This window comes from Cetorhinus maximus, chromosome 23 (genome assembly GCF_964194155.1).
Source record: "Cetorhinus maximus chromosome 23, sCetMax3.hap1.1, whole genome shotgun sequence".
Taxonomy (NCBI): Eukaryota; Metazoa; Chordata; class Chondrichthyes; order Lamniformes; family Cetorhinidae; genus Cetorhinus; species Cetorhinus maximus.
Genome location: NC_135901.1, coordinates 52,522,543 through 52,547,708, shown reverse-complemented (window position 1 = coordinate 52,547,708; position 25,166 = coordinate 52,522,543). Strand labels below are relative to the sequence as shown.

Sequence of the window (25,166 nt, the reverse complement as noted above, 5' to 3'; positions counted from 1 at the left end):
TAAATTGCACTAGGCCCTGTCTCAGTACTTACCACACCAGGCTCTGTCTCTGTTGTTACTACACTATTCTATGTCTCTATAAGGTGAACGTTGAGTTAGAAATGGGCCTCTGACTTTGGCCTAAAACTACAGGTTTTGACTGTTTGTTCTGCGCAGCTCCTAATGTTCAGTTTCATTACAGCCAACAGTATTACAGATGAGACATCACCTGTTCTGTGTGTCGGTGTGAAAAGGAATCATGCTGCGTCATTCCACAAAGATAAAAGATGTATATTCACCAGAATGTTTCATTTTATTTTATTTTCTCTTATTCAAACTGTAACTACAGATCGTCAAATAAAGTAAATATTCATTGATAGTATATTCTGTTGTGTGCTCTTGTTTAGAAATTCATGTCATACCAAACATTTCTTTGCTAAGACGGGCACGTTTGTCACCACAATCACTTAATGTCTGTCATATCTCTATCTGAGACAGCGTCTCACTCACTGAATTGTATTGATTTCTCTCTCTCAGATAAAAGCAAAATACTGCGGATGCTGGAAATCTGAAACAAAAACAAAAATACCTCGAAAAACCCAGCAGGCCTGACAGTAACTGCGGAGAGGAGCACAGTTGACGTTTTGAGTCCGTGTGACCCTTCTTCAGAACTAAGGAAATGGAGAAATGCGGTGAAATATAAGCTGGTAGTGGAGGGTGGGGCAGGTTGAGCTGGATAGAGGGGCAGTGATAGGCGGAGGCAAAGAATAGATGTCGTAGACAAAAGGACAAAGAGATGTTGACGGTGGTGATATTAGCTAAGAAATGTGCTAATAGGTGACATTAAGGGTAGAAATCAGGACGAGCAAGGTAGAGATAGCCCTAGTGGGGGTGGGGTGGGGGGAAGGGATCGAAATAGGCTAAAAGGTAGAGATAAAACAATGGATGGAAATACATTTACAAATAATGGAAATAGGTGGGAAAAGAAAAAATATATATACATTGTTGGAAAAAAAGGGGGATCGGAAAGGGGGTGGGAATGGAGGAGAGAGTTCATGATCTAAAGTTTTTGAACTCAATATTCAGTCCGGAAGGCTGTAAAGTGCCTAGTCGGAAGATGAGGTGCTGTTCCTCCAGTTTGCGTTGAGCTTTACTGGAACAGTGCAGCAGGCCAAGGACAGACATGTGGACATGAGAGCAGGGTGGTGTGTTGAAATGGCAAGTGACAGGGAGGTCTGGGTCATGCTCGCAGACAGACCGAAGGTGTTCCACAAAGCGGTCACCCAGTCTGCGTTTGGTCCCTCCAATGTAGAGGAAACCGCATTGGGAGCATCAAATGCAGTAGAATAAATTGAAGGAAGTGCAAGTGAAATGCTGCTTCACTTGAAAGGAGTATTTTGGCCGTTGGACGGTGAGGAGGGGGAAGTAAAAGGGCAGGTTTTGCAGCTTTTGCGGTTGCATGGGAAGGTGCCATAGGTGGGGGTTGAGGTGTAGGGGGTGATGGAGGAGTGGACCAGGGTGTCACGGAGGGAATGATCCCTGCAGAATTCCGCCGGGGCGGGGGTGAAGGGAAGATGTGTTTCGTGGTGGAATCATGCTGGAGTTGGTGGAAATGGCGGAGGATGATCCTTTGAATGCGGAGACTGGTGGGGTGATAAGTGAGGACAAGGGGGACCTTATCATGTTTCTGGGAGGGAGAAGAAGGTGTGAGGGTGGATGCGCGGGAGATGGGCCGGATACGGTTGAGGGCCCTGTCAACCACTGTGGTTGGAAAACCTTGATTAAGGAAGAAGGAGGGCATGTAAGAGGAACTGTTTTTGAAAGTGGCATCATCAGAACAGATGCGACAGAGGCGAAGGAACTGAGAGAATGGGATGGAGTCCTTACAGGAAACCGGGTGTGAGGAGCTGTAGTCGAGGTAGCTGTGGGAGTCGGTAGGCTTCTAATGGATATTGGTGGACAGTCTATCACCAGAAATTGAGACAGAGAGGTCAAGGAAGGGAAGGGAAGTGTCAGGAATGAACCATGTGAAAATAATGGAGGGTTGGAAATTGGAAGCAAAATTAATACATTTTTCCCGGTCCAGGCGAGAGCATGAAGCAGCACCGAAACAATCATCGATGTACCCGAGAAAGAGTTGTGGGTGGGGGCCGGAGTAGGACTGGAACAAGGAATGTTCCACATACCCCATAAAAAGACAAGCATAGCTGGGGCCCATGCGGGTACCCATAGCCACACCTTTTATTTGGAGGAAGTGAGAGGAGTTTAAGGAGAAATTGTTCAGTGTGAAAACAAGTTCAGCCAGACGGAGGAGAGTAGTGGTGGATGGGCATTTTTCGGGCCTCTGTTCGAGGAAGAAGCGGAGAGCCCTCAGAGCATCCCGGTGGGGGATGGAGGTGTAGAGGGATTGACGTCCATGGTAAAGAGGAGGCGGTTGGGGCCAGGGAACTGGAAATTGATGATAAGATGTCGGGTGTCAGAGGAATCACGGATGTAGGTGGGAAGGGACTGGACAAGGGGAGAGAGAATGGAGTCAAGATAGCAAGAAATGAGTTCCGTGGGGCAGGAACAGGCTGACACGATCGGTCTGCCGGGACAGCCGTGTTTGTGGATTTTGGGCAGGAGGTATAAGCGGGCCGTCCGAGGTTGGGAGACTATGAGGTTGGAAGCTGTGGAAGGAAGATCTCCAGAGGAGATGAGGTCAGTAACAGTGCTGGAAACAATGGCTTGTTGTTCAGTGGTGGTGTCATGGTCCAGGGTCAGGTAGGAGGAAGTGTCTGCGAGTTGACCTTCAGCCTCTGCGAGGTAGAGATCAGTGCGCCAGACAACAACAGCACCACCCTTGTCAGCAGATTTGATGACAATGTCAGGGTTGAACCTGAGAGAACGGAGTGCAGCAAGTTCAGAGAGAGACAGGTTAGAGTGGGTGAAAGGAATAGAGGAATTGAGATGATAGCTTCCCCGATGGTCTAGTGGTCAGGATTCGGCACTTTATCAGTAGTAGCCTGGGTTCGATTCCCAATCATGGAATGCAGATTTTTTTTTTATCTTGTTAAAATGAGTATTAATTACCTATTGATGGAAACAATTTAACAGCTCCAACAGAATCAGTGGAGTAATAGTTGCAGTTTCACAGCAGAGTTGGAAATGTCATATTTGGACAAGTAGACAACAAAGTCAGAAACGGAGTGAAAGAAGGACAAGAGAAGGGCTGGGTGCAAAGCACTGACCACAGAGATGGTGGCGCCAGGAAAAATATGGGTGGGAGAAGGGAAAGTTTTGCTGCCTACTGTTTGCACTGACATAAATATCACTCCTGATGGATCAACCAATCGCTACTGCTCTTTGACAGCAGCACGCCAGGCCGAATGTCCTCTTTCTGTGCTGTAACTTTCTATAATTTTATGTTTCCCAACAGCACAGGTCATTCTTCCATTTTATAACCCATTCGAGGGAGATGTACTTTCTTATCTTGTATTCGGCTCCTTTGAAACCAAAGCACGGAGCAAATTCAGCGAGTTTTCTTGTCATTTCCAGCATGAGATTTGTCACGAGATTAATTGAACGACACATTAATGGTGTCAATCGTTCACTGGAGCTCACCGCGTCCAAAGAGCACTGTTATCATCTGCCTGTTATGTAACTTCTTGCAGTACATCTGCTGAACTATATTAGCTTATCACAGCTCTGCTTTCTTCACATTGAAATCCAGTGTGAAAATATGAGAATTTTCAAAGCTGAACAACGTAGACAAGACTGGAAGGGAAGTGTGATTGTGGATAATCTGCACTGTGCACATTCCTGCAATCAGTACTTGGGTGAATCAGGAAGATCCTGGTGTCTCTGTACGCTGCTATCTGTAAACCGATCACGTTTTGTTCTACGTTCCCACCAGCTGACTGCGTTTGCATCAAGCAGCTAATTGACCTGGACGGGCAGAAAGAGTTGGAGGCGAATATCTGTTCTGCACAAGTTTCACAGCTAATTCAACAATCCCGCCTTTTCTCCACAGCCATTTATATTTTATTGTCTCTCAGTATTAATGTTGAAGTGAAACACCACACAGACCTGTTTTAACTGTAAGCTGCCACTTTTTCGACCAATTGGGCAATTTTAGCAGCAGTGGAAGTGGTATTTGAAACCAAGCTTCATTTTTACAGCCCATCGCCTTGCCTAGCATTACTACTCAAATAGAACAGAAGCAAAGCAGCAACAATACGTCAGAAGGCCCCACAAGCCTCCTCTGTCACTTTATAAGATCATGGCGGATCTCCAGCCTCAACACCAATTTCCCACCCAATCCCGATCGCCCTTCATTCCCTTAGAGTCCAAAAATCAGGAGAATTTTTGGATGTTTTTTCTTCCGAGAGCTCTGTGGACACCTGGTTGAAATCAGCAATAATAAGAAGCACAGTCGGTAAGATTGGAACTTTCCTGGGGAAACCCCAGTGGATTTTAAAAGCATCGTTTTCACCACTGGGACACGATGATTGACCAAGGCCCCAGTGCTTTCCACTCAATCATCAATAACATAATTCACAGCTTCCGCTTCTCAGATGTACCTCCTTCCAAACATTGGGATCCATTTTCCTCAGGATTTGTTCCTGGATTCAATATTTAGCTGCTTTGTGACCTCATTTTAAAAACAGATTCGCTTCAATATCCAACACAAATTGAATTGCAAACCTGAAGGACAATCAGTGGAGAACAAGTCACTCGGTAACACAAATCCCATGGTGCTCATTTTCAGATTCACAACAATCAGCTTTTCAATAAAATGAAGGAATTTGACAGTGAAACGATTGAGAAAGTTGGTGTGACTTTTATTTGTGACTCACTCACTCGGGTAATCTGTAAATGCTGCTCCCAGGTTTTATGACCGGGATATAATGTACCTGTGTTTTCCTGAGCCTGTGCTCGGTGTATTGGGAGGTTTGGCCCGGGTTGGAGTATCTTGTGTTCCGGGGATGGGCAGTAACCCGCTGATTGAAGCTGCGGTCGCCGCTTTCTGCTGGCAGCGGGTGATTGGAGAGAGCGGGGCCGGAATATTGCTGCTTTTCTGCTTTTCCCTGTCTCACTCACTGTGGAGCTGAGGAAGAGGGGATCATTGATGGGTTTGTTTGAATCCAATAACTTCATAAATTTCCAGTGTGTTGGATATCAGTGCATGGTAGGTCTAAATGTTTTCTCATTATATTTGAAATGAATATTCGAAAAAATGCCGCTTACCTGGGAGCTCCCTGGATAACAGTAGAGCCGGCAACATTTCCGGCGTCTTGGCATTCACCTCAAGTAGCCAATGACAACCGGGAACTGAGTGACAATGAATGCTGATGGGGGGAAAAAAAGGCAAGCTTCGGCCCTGGGTGGTCTCAAACAACCAACCTTTCAGTTAATAGCCAAACGCGCTGACCAATTGCGCCACAGAGACTGATGAAGACTTTACGCAGGATATCAGTGAGTTAAAGCTTCAGATTGCTGCTATCGGAATGACAATTGTCTCTATCAGTTTTACTCTTCCAAAACAAAGAGTGGGACATTCATTGTGGATACATGGAAACAGTCTGATCTCACCCACTGCAGTCACATCCCTGTCATCGGGAACCAGCTCTCCCACAACCGGTGCCGTCCCCCTTCGAGCCTTTGCGTGTCTAAACTGTTACCAAGTATTCTGATTGTCCTGAAGCCGATATTAGGTTTGAATTCCTGATGTGCATTAACGAGAATAATTTCAATGTCTAAGATCAGTTAATTTCACTGAGAACATCAGAGTCTATGTTCCAGCGTCTTAAAGAAGGGAAAGGTGCCTTGACTGTCTCTGGTCAGTCGGACAGCTCACCCTTCATTCTTCTCTGATTCCGGTTCCCAAAGAGTTTCTAAAGATTCACAAAGCTGGAGACTGGGTTTTCTGTTTTGGTTCCTTCTCCATTTTCCCACCTGATAACTGACAATATTTTCCAAAATCTCATCTCAATCCCTCAATGCAAGGCGCATCATGTCCAGGGATGAGGAAATTCAGGTTTGTGGAGAGATTATAGAGAGCGGGATTGTTCTCTTTAGAGCAAAGAAGTTTAAGTGGAGATTTCATGGAGCTGTTCAAAATAATGTGAGTGGGGGCAGTGGGGACGGGCGGCTTGATGGTGCAGATGGGAAGAAATTGTTTCCACTGACGGGGGTCAGTAACCAGAGGATTGGGATTTAAAGATAGTTAAGGAAAGACAGACTTGCATTTAAACAGCGCTTTTCCTGACCAGTGGATGTCTGAAGCCACTTTCAAGCCAATTAAGCACTGAAGTAAAAACAGAAAATACTGGAGAAACTCAGCACGTTTTGCTTTCCACAGACACTGTCAGACCTGCTGAGCTCTACCTGCATTTAATGTTTTTATTCCAAATTTCCAGTATTTTGCTTTTATTGAAGAACTTTCTGAAGGAAAGTCATTGTTTTCATGCAGGGAGCACGGCAGCCAATCACTGCTCAAGAAACACACAAAGCCAAGGACTTCACAATGCGCAGAACTTATAATCTTGGTTGAAGGATAAACAGTGACCAGGACACATGACTGCATCCTGCTGTCTTCAACAAACTTCAATCTGCAAGTTTTGATGATGGTTCTGGCCAACTTCGAACGGGGCAACTCTTCACATACGAGGTAAACATGATACCCACTGCCCTGCAGAAAGAGGGGACAGGAGAAAAGCTCAATGCGCCTCACTAAAATGTTAAGCGGTGACGTCATGCAGCAACACTTTGAGACTTTATTTTGAAGAAATGGAATTCGGCTGTTCTCTTTGGGAATGCTGGAGACAGACTGATCAACAATGTCATCATCAAAAGGCACAGCTCTGCAAGAGGCCCATAGTATCGGTGTCAGATTTTCACAAAGAGCTTTCGAGTTAATCTCAATTTCTTTGTCTCTTTCCATAACCCTGATTTTTTTCTCCCTTTCAAGTCCTTGTCCATTTCCCTTTTGAAAACTCGGAGTTAAGAACAACAATATTGAAAGAGATGCAGGAGCTGCTGCCGTGTCCATGCTCAGTGTATGAAAATTAACAAAGTTTCCCTGACTCATTGAGATGAAGGGTTAGATTCTGAATTCTTTTACAATTATTCAAATTTTAAAAATAGTTGTTTTAAAATCGAATCTTCAGAAAAAAAATGTCTATTCTGACCAATCATCGCCTCATTTTCCTCAGTCGATACCTTTTACCAACATTTCATTGAGCAAACACGCACAGTCACCACAGGGAAAAAAAGACATAATTTGAAACATTGAAATAGTGGAACATTGAAATAATAAAGTTAATAGTGGAGATGATTTCTGTATGTTACAAAATGCAGGATGATCTGATTAACTGGCGAAGCTGGTTCGAGTTTCCCAATCACCTATTCCTGCTCCTTTGCTTCTGTTCTATTTCGATGATAATACCAGTGAAGGAAATTAGGAGCAGCCATATACAACGTGGCAGTGTGGCCGAGCGATCACGGCTCCAGTCTCTACAGAGGCGAATCCCACCACTGCCAAACGTTCAGCTGATCTGCCTTTTGGGATCAGCCCCATTGGGACCAACAGATTCCAGCTCACATTAAACCCAGCGGAGTGTGCGGTGTTTTATTTTGATAGGAAGAACGAGGAGAGACAACATAAATATCAGTTAAAGGCGGGGTGTGGAATTGCAGTCCTTGAGTTGCACTTCCAGAGGGTCGGCATGTGAACGACATGCTGAAAGACCGTCTGATGTATACGTCTATGATTTTATACAAACATCATTAGTGCAAATCTGGGGCTTGGATTCATGACTGAGTGGTTAAGGTGACGGGTTTTGATTGCATTGGGATTTCCACAGGTAGGCTGTAATCCTGCCAATTATGCTTCTTATCATTCCTGAATTTTACAGTGTACCTGCACAATTAATTGTCTGAATAAGTTGCATAAAAACCATCTAAAACCTCCAGCGTTCTCTAATTTCTATTCGTCTGTAAGCATTCACAAAAGTTGCAGCAAGAAATGAAACAGAAACGGAACCAGGTTGGTGTCAGGCTTGATTTTTGGGTGTTTGTCTCTCCTTAGAGACAATCAGATGCCCTTTGTCACTCTCGGTCTATATTTCTGTGTTTCTTCCTCTGTGCGTGTCAATGTGGTTCAGTTCCCCAAGGGCATGAACATATTTTTACCATTACAAACTTTATTCACATTAGTTTCAAATTTCACAGAGAAAAATATCAGGATGGAAGATGCAGGAGGAGTTTGCAATGTTTGGAAGGAGGTGCAGCTAAAAAGTGGAAGATTCAGGGAGAAGCTTTCTTCTCACTTAACACGAGATATGGAACCAGATCTGGGAGGTATTTGTGTCGGTGTAAACAGTAAAGCCTCCCTTATTTCCCCTATATTTTGCCTTGCACCAACATCTCTCTGGTTAAGGCTTTGCAACCTATCACAGCCCTTCTCTCATTCCCTATCTTCACTTCTATATTTGTTCTCGACCTGTTGCACGGGTGACATTTCCAGCTCTGAGGCAGATCTCCAGCTCTCACTCCACTGATTCTGGCAGAGATGAGCGTCTTCTGTTTTTCATCAAGAAACAACTCAGACTCATTGTAACAGTTTGCACGAGGTCAGTAAATCTCCATTCCCTGACCAGGAACCAAACCTGAACCACAGCAGTGAAAGCGCTGAATCATGACCACTATACCATCAAGAAAGCTGCTCATAAGCCTCACCACTTGGCTTATCTACGCTACCTGGGCCTTTTATTTTTGTGTCAGACCTCTTTCACCAGAGACACGTTTCATAAGAACATAAAAACATTAGAAATAGGAGCAGGAGTCGGCCATTCGGCCCCTCAAGCCTGCCCCGCTATTCAATAAGATCATGGCTACTCTGCCCCAGGCCTCAACTCCTTTTTCCTGCCAGCTCCTCATAGCCCTCAATCCCCGATATTTCAAAAATCTATCTACCTCTACTTTAAATACTCTCAGTGAGCTACCCTCCACAACTCTCTTGGGTAGAGAATTCCAAACATTCACTACCCTCTGGGAGAAGAAATTCCTTCGCATCTCAGTTTTAAATGAGTGCCCCCTGATTCTGTAACTATGCCCCCTAGTTGGAGGTTCCCCCATTAGTGGAAACAACTTCTCAACATCTACCCTGTCAACCTCCTAAGAATCTTGCATGTTTCAATAAGATCACACCTCAGTATTCTAAACTCTAATGAATAAAGGCTTCACCTGCTTCACAGTTATTGATTAGTCAACCCCTTCATCCCAGAAATTAGCCTAGTGAATCTCTTTTGAACTGCCGGCAATGCCAATATATGCTTCCTTAAATATGGGGACCAAAACTGTACACAGGACTCTAGGTGCGGCCTCACCAACACCCTGTACAGCTCTAACAAGACTTCCGGATTTTTAAACTCCAACCACGAGCAAAACAGGCCAAAATTCCATTTGCCTTCTTAATTACTTGCTGCACCTGCATGTCATTTTTGTGTTTCATGCATAGGAACACCCAGATCCCTCTGTGCTGCACTTTTTTGGAGTCTCCCTCCATTTATATAATATTCTGCCTTCTGATTCTTCCTATCAATGTGTATGATCTCAAACTTTCCTACATTAAACTCCATCTGCCAACTTTTTCCCACTCACTGAACCTATCTATACCCCCTTGAAGATTCTTCAAGTCCTCATCACAACCTGACCTCCCACCTATTTTTGTATCGTCAGAAAATTTAGATACATTACACTCTGCCCCCTCCTCCATGTCATTAGTGTAGATAGTAAATAATTGAGTCCCTGGGACTGATCCTTGTGGCACTCCACTAGTTGCGTCTTTCCAATCTGAAAATTCCCGGCTCACTGCCTTCTGTGTGTTAAATTGGGCTCTTCACATTGCAGGGTTTGTGTAGGGTAGTAGGGATCACGGTCTCTCACACACGGAAAGTTTCCCCGCTCGAAAAGGGGTAGAAGCATTAACAGAATTAAGTGTGAGGAAAGGTTTCATCGTTCCCGTTTGTTGTTAAATAGTAACCGGATGCATCATCTCAAAACAAAGTGACATTTATACTTCTCCAGGTTTCGAATGATATTTTGAAAAATGCATGGTTTGGAAGAAACAGAGAAAGATGGGGACGGATTTGTTGTCAGGCCGTTCGCACATGTGTGAGGTGTTGAATGAGCTGCTGATGTGCTGTGTCATCTGATGATTCGAATGTTAGATCAATTTCTCTGCCGCATGGCTAAGGTTTTCAGCCGAATTTTACCTCCACAGAACAAAGTTCTGAAGTGCAATAAGACAGCACAGTTTGACATTCTAGGTCGTTCTGCAAGGAGCTGCGTGTTGTTTTTGTCGTCTAGTGGTTATCACATTTGCTTTACACGCCGAAAATTTCCTGAATCGAAACTCATTGAAGAACAGTGGAACTGGCAACATTTGTGGGAAATGTTCTTACCGCCATTGACAACCCGGATCTGTGTGACACTGAATGTTGATGGGGGGAAAACATTAACAGCTTCGCCTCTGAACCACCAAACTTTACAGCTAACAGCCGAACGCGCTGACCAATTGTGCTACAGAAACTGATGCAACTTTCTGTGTTCTTTGTACAGGTACAGCCAAGTCTCTTTGAACATCAGCACAACTTTCTCACCTCTTCAAACATGTTATGTTTTGTTGTTTTTTAAAAATTATTTTTACGACCAAGTGAGTAACTTCAGACTTTGCTACATTTTTCTCCGTCTGTCATCTTGTTAGCCAATCACCTCTTATATATTATAAAAACAGAAAATGCTGGCAAAACTCAGCAGGTCTGACATAATCTGTGGAGAGGGAAACCGAGTTAACGTTTCGAGTCCGTATGACTCTCCTTCAGACCTGAAAAGAAATAGAAAGTGATAGAATTTATGCTATTCAAGCGGGGCGGGGAGGGGGCGGGGAGGGGGGCGGTGTGGGGCGGGTAGAGCAGGCGAGATTGGATAGAAGGTCAGTGATAGGTGGGGGTGGAGGAGAGATTGACAAATGTGTCATGGACACAAGACAAAGGGAGTGTTAATGGCAGTGGTCAGGGCTGAAGAAGGTGCCGATAGTGGCATAAAAGTAAGGAAGCAGAATGTGTGAATAGAAGAATAAGGGTCAGCACTTTGTGAAAGAGCAACATGGAACAAGTAACAGATGGCTCTATTTTGGGCTGGGGTGGGGGGAAGTGCGGTGGTTGGGGAAAAAGGATAGAAAAGGGGATAAAAGGGGGGATAAAATAATGAATAAATTAATAAAAATAAGTAAATAAAAATAAAAATACATTTTTATAGCGAGATTTTAAAAAGGGTGAAATTAGAGGAGAGAGTTCACGGTCTGAAGTTGTTGAACTCAATATTCAGTCTGGAAGGCTGTAAAGTGCCTAATCGGAAGATGTGGTGTTGTTCCTCCAGTTTGCGTTGAGCTTCACTGGAACATTGCAGCAGGCCAAGGACGGACATGTGGGCATGAGAGCAGGGTGGGGTGTTGAAATGGTAAACGACAGGAAGGTCTGGGTCTTACTTGCGCACAGACCGAAGGTGTTCCACAAAGTGGTCACCCAGTCTGCATTTGGTCTCTCCAATGTAGAGGAGACCGCATTGGGAACAGCAAATGCAGTGGAGCAAATTGAAGGGGGTGCAAGTGAAGCACTGCTTCACCTGAAAGGAGTGTTTTGGCCCTTGGAAAGTGAGGAGGGAGGCCCCTAAAGGGCCAACTGTCAGTTGTTCTTTCACAAAGTGCTGATCCTTGTTCTGCTATTCACACATTCTGCTTTCTTGCCTTTATGCCACAATCAGTATCTTTTTTCACCCTTACCGCTATCATTAACACTCCCTTTGTCTTGTGTCCCTGACTCCTTTGTCAACCCTTCCTGAGCCCCCACCTCTCACTGACCTTCCCACCTGCTCCACCCAACCCCTCGTATAACAATATAAACTCCATCACATTTCTGCTTCTCTTTTGCTCTGAAGAGTCACAAGGACTCGAGACATTGACTCTGTTTCTCTCTTCACAGATGCTGTCAGATGGTGAGTTTTTCCAACATTTACTGTTTTTAATACAGATTTCCAACATCCACAATGTTTTAACTTAAATGAAATTGCTTCTTTTATATTGGTCTGCAGTCTCTCAGCTTTCCACATAACTTCGCCATCTCAGCTGAAGGTTACCCATAGGTTCACAGGGAGGATTGAACTCACGCCCCCTGACTTACAAGTCAAGTGCTGTAACCACTGAGCTATGGAGCCACCTATTAACTTAAGCATACGGAAAATCGACCATATTCAGTAAAATGAGGTGGAGGCTGAAGTTCCAGGTGGATGACATTTGATCGACATGGAAATGTCTGAGATGGAGAACAGGAAGTTAAAAGATGCGACATGAAAGTGGCAGAATTTGATGTGTGTCAGTTACTTTCAGTGATGAATTTCTGCCGTGTGTTGCCTTGTCAGTTTCACAGGGCCGCAGGGATGAGGTTGGCGGCACCTGGTTAAAATGAGGAATAATGAGAACTGTAGTCAGCAGGATTCAAACCTACAGGGGGAGACCCCAATGGATTTGAAATCCATCACCTTAAACATTCAGCCACGACTAACAGCAGCTTTCGAGCTCAAATGTGTTCTTGTCAAATCAGAGATGGCTGCAAAATAAGTCACTCGGCCCGTCGTGCTTGTGCTGGCTCTCTGGAAGAACAACTCAACCAATACCACACACCCTCCTTTCCCCCACAACAATTTATGTTTGTATGGCCTCTCCGCGTTTTTCCAAACAAAATAAAGGACCAAAACCCGCCCTGTATTAAACTAGAATCTCCTCTTGTTCTCCGAAAGGGAATTCCTAAAGTTCCCCAAAGTGGGAATGTGACTTAAACTGTGGCAGCGCTGGGATTCAGATCCACCACTCGAGGGACTGGAAGGAACCCAAGTCCAAATCTTCATGTTACTGGGTGGGAAAACTTTGTTAATTAAGGGAAACTGTGCATGGATTCTGCAGAAACTCCTTCTTCAAAGTGAATTAGACAGTTACTTGAAATAGAGAAAAATTAGGCTTATGGAGAGAGAGAAGTATATTGAGACGAATTGGTTCCTCTTTAAAAAGGAAGCGGGCACAGAAGAGATGATCTAATGACCATCCAAACTGCTGTACCATTTGATGATGACATTGTTGATCAGTCTGTCTCCAGCATTCCTAATGAGAACAGCCGAATTCCATTTCTTCAAAACAAAGACCCAAAACTGCTGTTGCGGAACTGCATTGCAGTCAGGTGTACTGGGCTCATTATGGGTGGAGTTTCTGTAGTGTAGTGGTTAACACGTTTACCTTACACGCGAAATGTTCCTGCTTCGAAACCAGGCAGAAACATTACCGCACCTTGCTCAGTTAAGTAAGAGGGAAAGCTGCGTTGCTCCTTCTTGTTGTTGAATGTTAGCTGAATGCAGTGTCTCACAGCCGTATTGCACTTGCTCTTCGCCTTATCTGTTGGAAATCGCCGGGTAACAGGAGAGTTGGCGATTTCTGTCTTTTTTTGTCGCTTAAGGACCCAATGACAATCCGGGACTGTGAGACAATGAATGCTGCTCCAGCTAACAGCAATCGCTGTTGTCATTGGCTGAAGAAGTCGGTTGTGTTCTAGAGAAACGTGTCATTTTGTCGGAGAAAAGTGTCTCTGTTGAAAGAGGTTTCAAATGGGAATAAAAGGCACAGAAAGCATGGATAAGCCGGGCTGTAAAGCTGCAAATCTGGGGGTCTAGTGGTTAGGGTTCGGCGCTTATAAATGTCATGGGAATGATTAATATAAATATGCATTACTTCTTGATTGAAAACTGAAAAATCATATCAGTTCCACCTGAATCAGTGGAGTGAGAGCTGGAGTATTGCATCTGCGCCGGAAATGTCACCCGTTCAACAGGTCACGAACAAATTCAGAGGTGAAGGTAAGGAATGAGAGAAGGGCATGACAGGCTGCAAATCACTGACTATAGAGACGGTGGTTCACTGCAAAATATAGCGGTAATAGGGGAGATTTCACTGTTTACACTGACACAAACCTCTCCCAGGTCTGGTTCCGAATCTTGTGCCAAATGACAAAAAAATTCTCACTGAATTTACTCAGTTCCATGACGTCAGAAGAGCTGAACACAAGGGAAGAAGGTGGATTTTGCTGGAATGGGTTGACGATGATGGAATGACTGTGAAGGCAGCAGCAGTGGGGATGGAAATGAAACAATTATAGAAAGTTATTTTGAAACGGTAGTTGTGATTGGTTGATCAAGAGTGATATTTTTGCCAGTTTGAACAGCAGGAAGATAAATCTGTCCCATTCCCACCCATATTTTGCACTATCATCCCTTTCGTCAGTTTCTGTCTCAGGCCTTGTAACCTATCACAGTCCTTCCCTTTTGTCCTTTCACTCCCCTTCGCCTCTGGACTTGTTTTCCACCTGTTACATCTGTGACTTTTCCAGCTCTGATGAAAGATCATCCAGCTGGAAGATTAACTCTCTTTCTCACTCCACAGACGCTGCCAAACCTGGTTTCATTTAATCAGGAATTTCTGTTCATTGTGACAGTTCACACAGTGGTAAGGAAAAGGATTTCCTTGACCGGGAATTGCCAGTGAAAGCGCCAAATCCTCAGCACTGAACAGTCACAACTTCCAGTGAAGTAGAGGGCAATTTTAACTCAGAAACAACCAAATCGATTTTTCACAAAGTGGGACGGAGAAAGACTCAGTTTGAGCGGTGATACTGCTGGAGCAATGGAGAGCTGGGGATCACCCATGAAAGCTGCAAAGTTTTCTGGAATAATGGCGCCTAGTGTGGGGCTCAAATACATGGCCCCGGAATTTAGAGTTTCATGTTCTATCGATTGAGCTAACCGGACCAGCATTTAAAGCCGTTCATATTCCAAAATACAGGGATAGAAATCCTGATTTCCAGTTGGTGTCTCAGCTTGTTCTGAGTTTAACTCATGTGTATAAAGCTTGTGATGATAAAAATGTGTCCATTCCCTTGGGGAACTGAAGCACATTGACACACACAGAGGATTACAGATAGACATTTACACTGAGAGCGACAGAGACCGAAGGAGAGGCAAACACCAAGAAAGCAAGGGCGACACCAACTTGGCCAATTATTGTTCCTTTCCAGACTCCAAATTGAGTAAATGTTTGCAGATGAATGGAAATGAAGAAACGCGGAAGGGAAGCAGGTAAAGTACACGGGAATGTTGGAAGGTTTTTATCCAATTTAACCAATAACTAACCCTGGAGGCATCTAAAGGAAGATGTGCAGTCAGCCAGACTCAAACCTGCTTCGGGAGACCCCAATGGATTTCAAGCCCATTACTTTAAACACTTGGCCCCAACTACAGGCCTTACGGTGATTTTAATGTTGCTCATATAACATCCCCGAACGGTTCTAGCAGCGACAGAGATCATTCGGCTCCACATCTTCCCGGTCACCCTGCAATTTACACTGACTCTCCTTGTTCTTCCTACCAAAATGAAGATCTTAAAAGGACACCGACTTCGAGCCGATTCTGAGATGATGTGACTGAAAGGACAACACACACAGGAGACTGGAGTCTAAACCCAACCCCCTGAGACCGCTCGGCCATGCTATCTCCACTCAATGCACACTAACCATTGCCTTGAGTGGTGTTTGCACTGAATTACAACATAACCAACATAACCAAGATAGTCCATTTTACCTCCCGAGCTCCTCATAGTATCATATATCAGGTTCAAAGTTACCCCACAGATAGAGGCCATTCAGCCCGTGTCATAGCAACATAGGGCTCAGGAACAGGAGCAGGAATAGGCCATTCAGTCCTTTGAGTCTGTTCTGCTGTTCAATAAGATCATGGCTGATCTTGTTGTGGGCTCAACTCCAATTTCCTGTCTGTCCGCCATAACCCTTGACTCCCTTGTCTATCAAAAATCTATCTAAGTCTGCCTTGAATAAATTCAATGACTCAGCCTCCAATGCTTTCTGGGAAAAATAATTCCACAGACTAACAACCCACCGAGAGAGAAAAAAAAAACTTCTCATCTCCGTCTGAAAAGGGAGACCTCTTACTCTTCTGGAAACTAACTCGCCTGGTCCAACTCCCTCGCCTTTTCCCCGGAGACCTGGATTTTCTGTCCAATCCTCTCTTGAAATCCACGATTGAACCTGCCTCCCCCACACTCTCAGATAGTGCATTCCAGATCCTAACCACTCGCTGTGTAACAGAGAAACCCCTTTAGAATTATTGGCTTCGGGACAATCAGAATATTTGGTAACAGACAAAACACTGAAAGTTTCAAAGGGAGACGGCAACTGTTGTAGGAGAGCTGGTTCCCGGTGAGATGGAGGTGTCCATGTATCCACGATGAGTGTCCCAAATTTAATTTTGGGAGAATGAAACTGATAGAGAACAATTGTCATTCTGGTAGCAGCAATCTGAAGCTTTAACTCACTGACCCCCTGCTTTAGGGTATCTCGAAGAGTCAACTTTCATCAGTCTCTGTTGCACAATTGATCAGTGCATTCAGCTGAGAACTGAAAAAAAATCGGTGGTTTGAGGCCACCCAGGGGCAAATCCGTCGTCGTTTTCTCCCCATCAACATTCATTCCCACACAGGTCTGGCTGGCTCTGTGGCTCTGAAACCACAGGAAAATATCGCCCAACATTGCAAGCTCGACTTTTACCCTCTGAGTTCGCACAACAATCTTCATTTCTGAACTTTCATTTCAAAGAATATTCTGAATATTCATTTTAAAGAAAATAAACGATCATGTACCTCCATCTAGCCCAATAGAAATCTATGAAGTTATTGGATCAAACGAACACATCAATTTTTCTCTCTTCCTCAGCTCCACAGTGAGTGAGACAGGGAAATGCAGCAATTATCCAGCCCAACACTCTCCAATCAGCCGCTGCCAGAAGAAACATTCTTTTAAAACTATTATTATTTTGCTGAATTTTATTTTGAGAAAGAATGAAGACTCAGGAAGGTGCTGGCTTAGTGGTATTGTCACTGGGCTAGTAATCCAGAGTAATCAGGGTAATCCATTGGGGGCCAGGGTTGGAATCCCACATAGAATTGAAAGTCTAACGGTGACCATGGAACGATTGTCATAAGAACTCATCTGGTTCACTAATGTCCTTTAGGGAAGCAAGAATGACACCAACCTGGTTCTGTTTTTGTTCTATTTTCCAGTGCTAGTTTCATGACTGTTTTCGTTAATGAACGGAAATATGAAAACTCTCGAATGTTTGGTTGGATTAGATTCAATTTAAATGATAATTAACTCTGTAGACAGCGAGTTAAAACCAGGGAAAATGGGAAGCGGAAAACCCCAATGGATTTGGACTCTAACGCCTTAACCACTTGGCCACGATGACTGGTCCTCTGCACAGTTTAATGTTGTTGGCATAGAATCATAAATGCCTACAGCAGAAAAGGAGTAAATTCGGTCCATCGTGTCCGTGTCGGCTCTCTGGAAGAGCAATTTATCTAATTTCATAATCCCACCTTTTTCCCACAGCAATTTATATCGATCCTGTCCCTCCTCGTCCTTCCTGTAAAAATGAAACACCGCATACATACCCCTAAATAAAATTTGAGCTGGCAGGTGTTCGACCTGCTGTTCAAACTGCTCATGTACAACTTACAATTTCCAAAACACACCAACCTCATCACTGCGGTTCCTGTGAAACTGACAACGGAACACACGGCTGACATTCATCACTGAAAGTAACTGACGCACGTCAAATTCTAAACGCTTCCATGCTGCAGCTGTTTCTGCTTCTATCCCTGCCTCGCCTCCAGCTCCATGTGCCCGTTAAACTCCCAGGTCAATTAATTGCTTGATGCAGGCAAAGTCAGTTCACGAACCTAATTTTTCCCTGGTAAGCAGGGACAGGGAATGTAAGACACGAGGCTTTGAGTCGGGATGGGTTGACAGGAGCTCATTTTCCTGATTGTCCGAGATACTGATTACAGGAATGTGCACAGTGTCAATTATCCACAGCCAGACTCTCCTTCCAATCTTGTGCACCTTGTTAAGCTTTGAAACTGTTAATATTTTCACACTGGATTTCAATGTGAAGAAAGCGGAGCTGGGATGAGTTTATGTTGTTCAGTCGATGTACTGCAAGAAGGTACACAACAGGCTCATGATAAAAGTGCCTATTTTGAAAGGGACGCTCCATCTCCATACCATTATGTTTATCCAGAAGCCCTGTTAAAGGTGCAAGAAATATTTACTGGAGTGATGCCAGAACTGAAAAGTTATAACTTTCAAGAACGATTCAAAAGGTTCAACAGATTCTCTGGAAAACAGGGTGAGGGATGACTTGATCGAAGCTGTTAATGTTAGAAAAGTGTTTGGAAGATGTTTCCACTTGCAGACAGACAAGAATCAATATAACTTAGTCACCAATAAATCCAATGTCCATTTCAGAAGCAACGTCTTTGACCAGAGAGAAAGGCTGAAAATGATAGAAATACTTGGCATATCTGGAAATTTCATTGGATTGAGAGTCAGAGTTATGTTTTCAGGTCTGTGCACTGACTCAGTACAGTTCTGCTGAAAAGTCACAGGCCTGAAAGGAAAAATATGTGTCTCTCCATTGACGCTACCTGGCCTGTTTCGAATTCCAAAATGTCCTGTTTTTATTTCAGATTTACAGCATCTTTTCCTTGGATGAGAATGTAGAACTCATTTCAAGAAGGATTTGAGATCCAAGTCTGAGCTTCACACTCCTGGGTAAAGTTACACTGAAAACATCATTCACCAGCTGAATGTGGAAATGATTTACTCGATCATCTGATGAGTTGACACAGCAGCAGTCACATCTGATGGAGAAAATTCTGGTAGTTCATGTGTGCAAAGTTTGGTCACCAGTCACCAGAGGCTTTAAAAGTTCAAAAGATTTAATCCGCAATAGGCACATTCTTACTGGCAAGACGGAGTTTAAATGTTCAGCGTGTGGAAAGAAAAATAACTTCTTCACCTCACCTGCTAAGAATCCAGTGAATTGACATCTAACTGTAGGGGTTTGTTCTGCTGTTAATTACACCCAGGTCAGGAGTATGGTAGAGGCGTGTGTACTTTATTGCCTCAATTGATTTAATAATTTTATATCTTGACCCTAAATCTTTAGTCATCATCGGATCATCAAAAATAATTTTATATGCAACAGTATCGGCTTCTAATGGCGGATCTGTCACCTAGCATTCACAGCGGGAGAGAATGTGCTCTATCCAGAGCCCCAGAGAGATAAGCATGCGCATTGCGGGTGTGGTTGGCACCTGCGCATTGTGGATTCCTGTCTGAGCATGCGCAGTGCTATCCTGTGAGCAGAGCGGCAGCGAGTGGGTGAAAAAACGGCGACTGCAGCAGAATAACAGAGTTGTGGGTGGGTGAGCGGGAGGAATGGAGCCAGCGGAGTGCGCAAGGAGGCTTCATAAACACTTGGTACAGGCCCCAGACGCTTAATAGGAAACTACCGGTCCCGCGTTTCAGCAAACAGACCGGAAATAGCTGAATATCCTTCTGCTCGGCCCGGGGGAGCGGCTGTGCAGCAGGGCGCATGCGCGGCCATACTGGTCCAGGAAGCAGGAGGAGACAATGTTGTGAATTTCTATCCTGGACTGACAGGGATGGTTTTTGGAAACTCCATTTACAGGGGGTTAGAAGGAGAGGATTTACATACAGTAAACTCAAACCAATGTCTGTCTCTTCGCAATTTCTATCCTGGGCTGACAGTGATGGATTTTTTTAATACTCTTTTTACAGGATGTAAAATGGGAAGGATTTGCAAACGGAAAGCTCAAACCAAACATCACATCAAGATCTAACAGTGTCACTCGATTCATCAGGATCTGAATATTATTGGCCTCTGACTGTAAGCATTGTGTTCCAGCTCATTCAACCACTCACTCTGTAAATTCCTTTCCTCGTTGATCTTGCCTCAAATCTTAAACCTGTGTCTGTAATCCTTTTATGATCAACTAATGTGAACATCTTTATCTACCTTATCTCAACCTATCATAAACTTATGCACCTCCATAAAATCTCCCCTCAACCTACTTTGCTCCAAGGAGAACAACACCAGTTTCTCCAAACTAACCTTACAACTAAAATCCCTCATCCCTCGACCCAATCTGGTAAATCTCCTCTGCACCCTCTCAAGGACCCTCCCATCCTTCATAATGTGTGGTGATCACTGGTTTGCACAGACCCAGATGTTCTGTGTCCATGTCTGTGACATCATCACACATCGACAATTACACTGTGACATCATCGCACATCGACAATTACACCGTGACATCATCCCGCTCCCTGGATATTTCCTCAACTGGGAGATTTTTCTCTGACTCCAGTGCTTCTGATATCTTTCCAGCTGCAGGCTCCAGCAGGAGAGTTTATATTTAAAAACTGAAATTGTTTCAGAGTTGAGTATTCTTGACTATTCATCCACAGTTTAGAGCTTTTAGTGCTGTGCTCTGTTATCTGTGAGAGGTTTCATGTCTCTGGGACTGGTGCGAGTCCTTTACTGTGGATCTGAATCCAAGTCCATCTATTGCTCTGTTTCACCTCTGCCCTTCCTGATCACCTCTCTGCCATTGTCTAACTTTCTCTGTCTCTAATTATGAGTGTATTTTAATTATGTTTAGGATTTTAATGTTCCTTCTGTCAACTGTGTCTAAATGAGGTTTCTACTGCTGCCCATCCCCTGACCATGTGCTGCTGACTCACCAGCTTTATCTTCCCACAGTACCTTTGAGGAATTGTTTTTTCCTGAGCTGTAGTCCATTTCTCATTCACTTTGGCGCCTATGTTAACCATCAAATTCTGCCCAACCTGAAATGGTAATTAATTCATTCTATTGTGTAATTAAATGTACAGGAGTGTTAGAAAACAACATTTGACACTGAGCCACATGAAGAGATATCAGGGCAGATGAACAAAGTTTTACTCAAAGAGGTAGGTTTTAAGGAGGAAAGTGAGGTGGAGAAGTTTAGGCGGGAAATTCCAGAGCTTGTGGCCTTGGCAGCTGCTGGGGGAGACACAAAAGGTGGAGCAGTTAAAATCAGGAATGCTGAGCAGGTCGGAATTAGAGAAGCAAATATATCTCGAAGGGCTGTGAGGCTGGAGGAGATTACAGAGGTAGGGAGGGAGAGACCATGGAGGGATTTGAAAACAAGAATGAGAAATTTGAAATTGAGGTTCTCCTTAACCCAGAGCTCTTGTAAGTCAGTGAGTACAGGGGTGAATAAGACTTGGTGCAAGTGAGCAGAGTTTTGGATTACAGGGAGGCTGAATGTGGGAGGCCAGCTGGGAGTGCGTTAGGATAGTTACGTCTAGAGGGAACAAAGGAATGGATGACAGATTGAGCAATTACATACAGGGATACGCGGATAGTGTGGGAAAAATATTTTGATCAGATTGAATGTTGGAGCAGGCTCAAAGGGCTGAATGGCCTACTCCTGCTCCTATGTCCCTATGAACAGCCTGGTTCAGCCTCAGTTGTCAGGGAGAAGGATGGAGCCGGTGGTCAGGGAGTGGAGTTTGTAGCGGGGACTGAAGACAATGACTTCAGTCTTCCTAATATTGAAATGGAGGAAATTTCTGTTCATCCAGACAAGTCAGGATAGTGTGTGACTAGGACGGGATCTTGGAGGTGATGGTGTTCACATACACCTGCTACCCTGGTCCTTTAGGTGGTGGAGGTTGAGATTTCTGGAGACTTTGTCATAGTTCTTGTTGTATTGTAGATATCCCTTCACCCCCTGCCTCTCCCACCTCTCTCTCCCTCTGCTTCCTTGTAGGCCAGAGCCTTGTGTAGACCCAGACTGGGTGGCAGGTTCCCTTCCCTGAAGGACATTAGTGAACCAGTTGGGTTTTTATGACAATCCAGCAGTTTTCATGGTCACTTTTTCCTCGTGCCGGCCCCACAAATTCCCAGATTCATTCAGCTCAATTTCACAACCTGCCTTTGTGTTTTTGTGGGTTCTCTCTCACTCCCTTTGTTCTGTTTTAAATCAATTCCACAGGGTATTAGAAGAGGAGGATTTGCAGTCGGGAAACTGAAATCAAACATCACATCAGGACCTGACGGAGTCGCACAATTTATCGTAAACTGAATATCATCGGATTTTGAACATGGAAGGAAAAGGCACCGTTCACAGTGGAGAGATACCAAGGAAATGTGAGGATTGTGGAAAGGAATTCAGATACCCGTTTGAGCTGGAAACTCATCGGTGCACTCACACTGGGGAGAGGCCATTCACCAGCTCCGAGTGTGGGAAAGGATTCAGTCAGTCATCCAGCCTGAAGACCCACCAGCGAGTTCACACTGACAAGAGACCTTTTAAATGCTCAGACTGTGGGAAGTGCTGTAAAAGTTCTGGGGAACTGATGCGTCATCAACATGTTCACATTGACGAGAGACCGTTCAGGTGCTCTCACTGTGGGACTGGATTCAGACGTTCATCTCAACTCACTGTACACCAGCGAATTCACACTGGGGAGAGACCGTTCACCAGCTCCCAATGTGGGAAGCGTTTCACGACTTCATCCAACCTACTGATGCACCAGCGAGTTCACACTGGGGAGAGGCCTTTTCAATGTCCATACTGTGGGAAATGCTATAAAAGTCCTGGGAATCTGATGTCCCATCAACGTGTTCACTCTGACGTGAGACCTTTTAAATGCTCAGACTGTGGGAAGTGCTATAAAAGTTCTGGGGAGCTGCTTCGTCATCAACGTGTTCACACTGACGAGAGACCGTTCAGGTGCTCTCACTGTGGGACTGGGTTCAGGCGATCATCTCAACTCACTGTACACCAGCGAATTCACACTGGGGAAAGACCGTTCATATGCTCCAAGTGTGGAAAGGGATTCACTCAGTCCTCCCATCTGCTGATACACCAGCGGGTTCACACTGGGGAGAGGCCGTTCATCTGCTCCGGGTGTGGGAAGGGATTCACTCGCTTATACCATCTGTAGAGACACCAGCAAGTTCACAAGTAAATACAGTGATTGGATTTTGCTGTTAATCACATCCAGGACTGAACCATGTTCATGGGGGTCTCTTTCTGCTGATGTTAAGAAACTCCAGGTCAGTTATCGGGAGTAATATTCTGGATAAAAGTCAAATAAATAAGCTTTGTGTTAAACTCAGCGTGTATCAATTTTTAATCTCTCAAACACAAGTTAGTTCCTTTCGAAGGGCTCTTCCTCACCCCCGTCTCCTCCATCCTCACCTCCAACAACAAGTGTGAGGAGCTCATGGGGCAGAAAATTACGCTCGGTGGGCGAGTGTCCCGACGTCATCGCGCAGTCCTGCAATATTTCGCCGACAATTAAGAAGCCTGTAAGGCCGCTAAGAAGTTAATTAAATTCAAATTTACGCTGCCCATCGAACCTAATGGTTGACGGGCGGGCGAAAAGGCCAAGTGGCCTTTACCTTTTTCAGGAAACCTCATCCACGGGCGGGACGAGGTCGCCTGAAACAAATCAAATTTTACACTTGAATTAAAAACATGAAACAAAAACAGAAAATGCTGGAAAAACTTAGCACGTCTGACAGCATCTCTGGAGAGACAAACCGAGTTTTGCTTCTTTGCAAAAGTATTTTGCAGTATTTTGCTTTTATCGTATTTAATTCACTGCCACTTCTCTTCCAGGAATGCCGACCTTGAAGAAGTACTGCTCTGCAGTATTTTGCTTTTATCTTATTAATTAAAAACATGTCCCTGCTCATGTGACAGAGTGACATGAGGGGACATGTTTCATAACATGTATAAAATCTTTAATTTCTTTTTCAAATCAATCCATCTCCCTGAGACAGCTCTCTGCCTCAGGGAGATTATGTAGCTCGCTCTCGCGTGCATGTACAAAGGTCACACTCGCCCAGCTCACACTCCTCCCTCCGCCCGCACAGGCAGCGCTGAGCACTGCTGCTCACGTTTCACGCAGCGCAGGCCTTAATTGGCCTCCAGCATGAAATTGCCTTCCAGGCCTGATTGCAGGCAGCGGTCAGCTTCCTGACTGCCCCACTCGCCCCCGCCGAGCCTGCACACCAAGGGCAAAATTCTGCCCATGGAGCTTCCTTGTCACTAAGATTGAGACAATCCGATCAGCTGCCTCTGCTGCTTCCCTCCCTTCCACTAACCCACCGGGACAAACTGCCTTTAAAATTCCCCCTTGTCTGAACCCTGAACTCACATCTTTCTCCAGTTTCTCTCCCATCTCCCTCATGCCCTCTCACTGCTCATCTTGTCCAAGAGACCCACTTTCTGCTGTACTGACCCCACTCTCACTGAACTACTGATCACCCAACTTCTCCATGTCAGCTGATATTATTCACAGTTTTTTCTCTCTCTCCCCTGGTACTGTATCAAAGTGCTTATCCCACACCCAATACTGGATGAGCAGAAATTTCCTCAATTAAAAATTGGAAAGACCAAAGCCATTGTCTTCAATCACTACTACAAATTCCATCCCATAACTACTGAGACCATCCCTATGAGTTATCATAGGGATACATTGTCCTATGTTTATCAAGCCAGGAATCTTTCTTCCTAAACAAGGGAGAGAGAGAGAGAGAGAGCTATTCTTGTAATGTTCAATAAATTTCTGAAGATTTCATAAGGTTAATTAGACAGTGATTTCTCACAGATCTCCCCACCTTGAGAAGGGAATATCCTTATTGACTTCTCACAACTGATTTCTGACTAACTTCACTATTTCTAAGCTCCGAGCTTGTTTTCCTAATTTCTTGATGACAAACCTTAGATAACATACTAAAGCTACTAGAATGATCAGAATCAGCAACACAAACCATTTAGCCGCCACCAAGAATAAATGTCAAATCTTTTCCACTAAAATGTGATAACTATCGACTTATATTCATCCTCCCTATCAGCTGATCAGCTTACACAATTCTAAATTATTGACATGTTGTAATTACATCTGGTTCAAACAAAAGTTCATGCACAGACTTTAAAGATTCTCCAGCTCTGTTCACCTGCACCCACTTCGTGGATATTTTCTAAATCCAGATTCTATTTCCTTCTTCAAATTAATTCGACTCACTTTGATATGTTCAATGTGTTTAATTCTTTCCTGAATGTTTGAGAGACAATTTTTATATGGAATACGTGTTAATGTCTTGAC

General features: G+C 44.3%; 1 protein-coding gene across 1 annotated transcript in view; it reads left to right on the top strand.

Annotated features, from left to right (window-relative positions):
• LOC144698038 (uncharacterized) overlaps positions 1 to 25,166 on the top strand; it is a 56,996-nt gene that overhangs the window by 22,187 nt on the left and 9,643 nt on the right. The window contains 1 exon segment of the mRNA XM_078569975.1: positions 22,316 to 22,875. Coding sequence (XP_078426101.1) covers positions 22,316 to 22,875 — 560 coding nt within the window.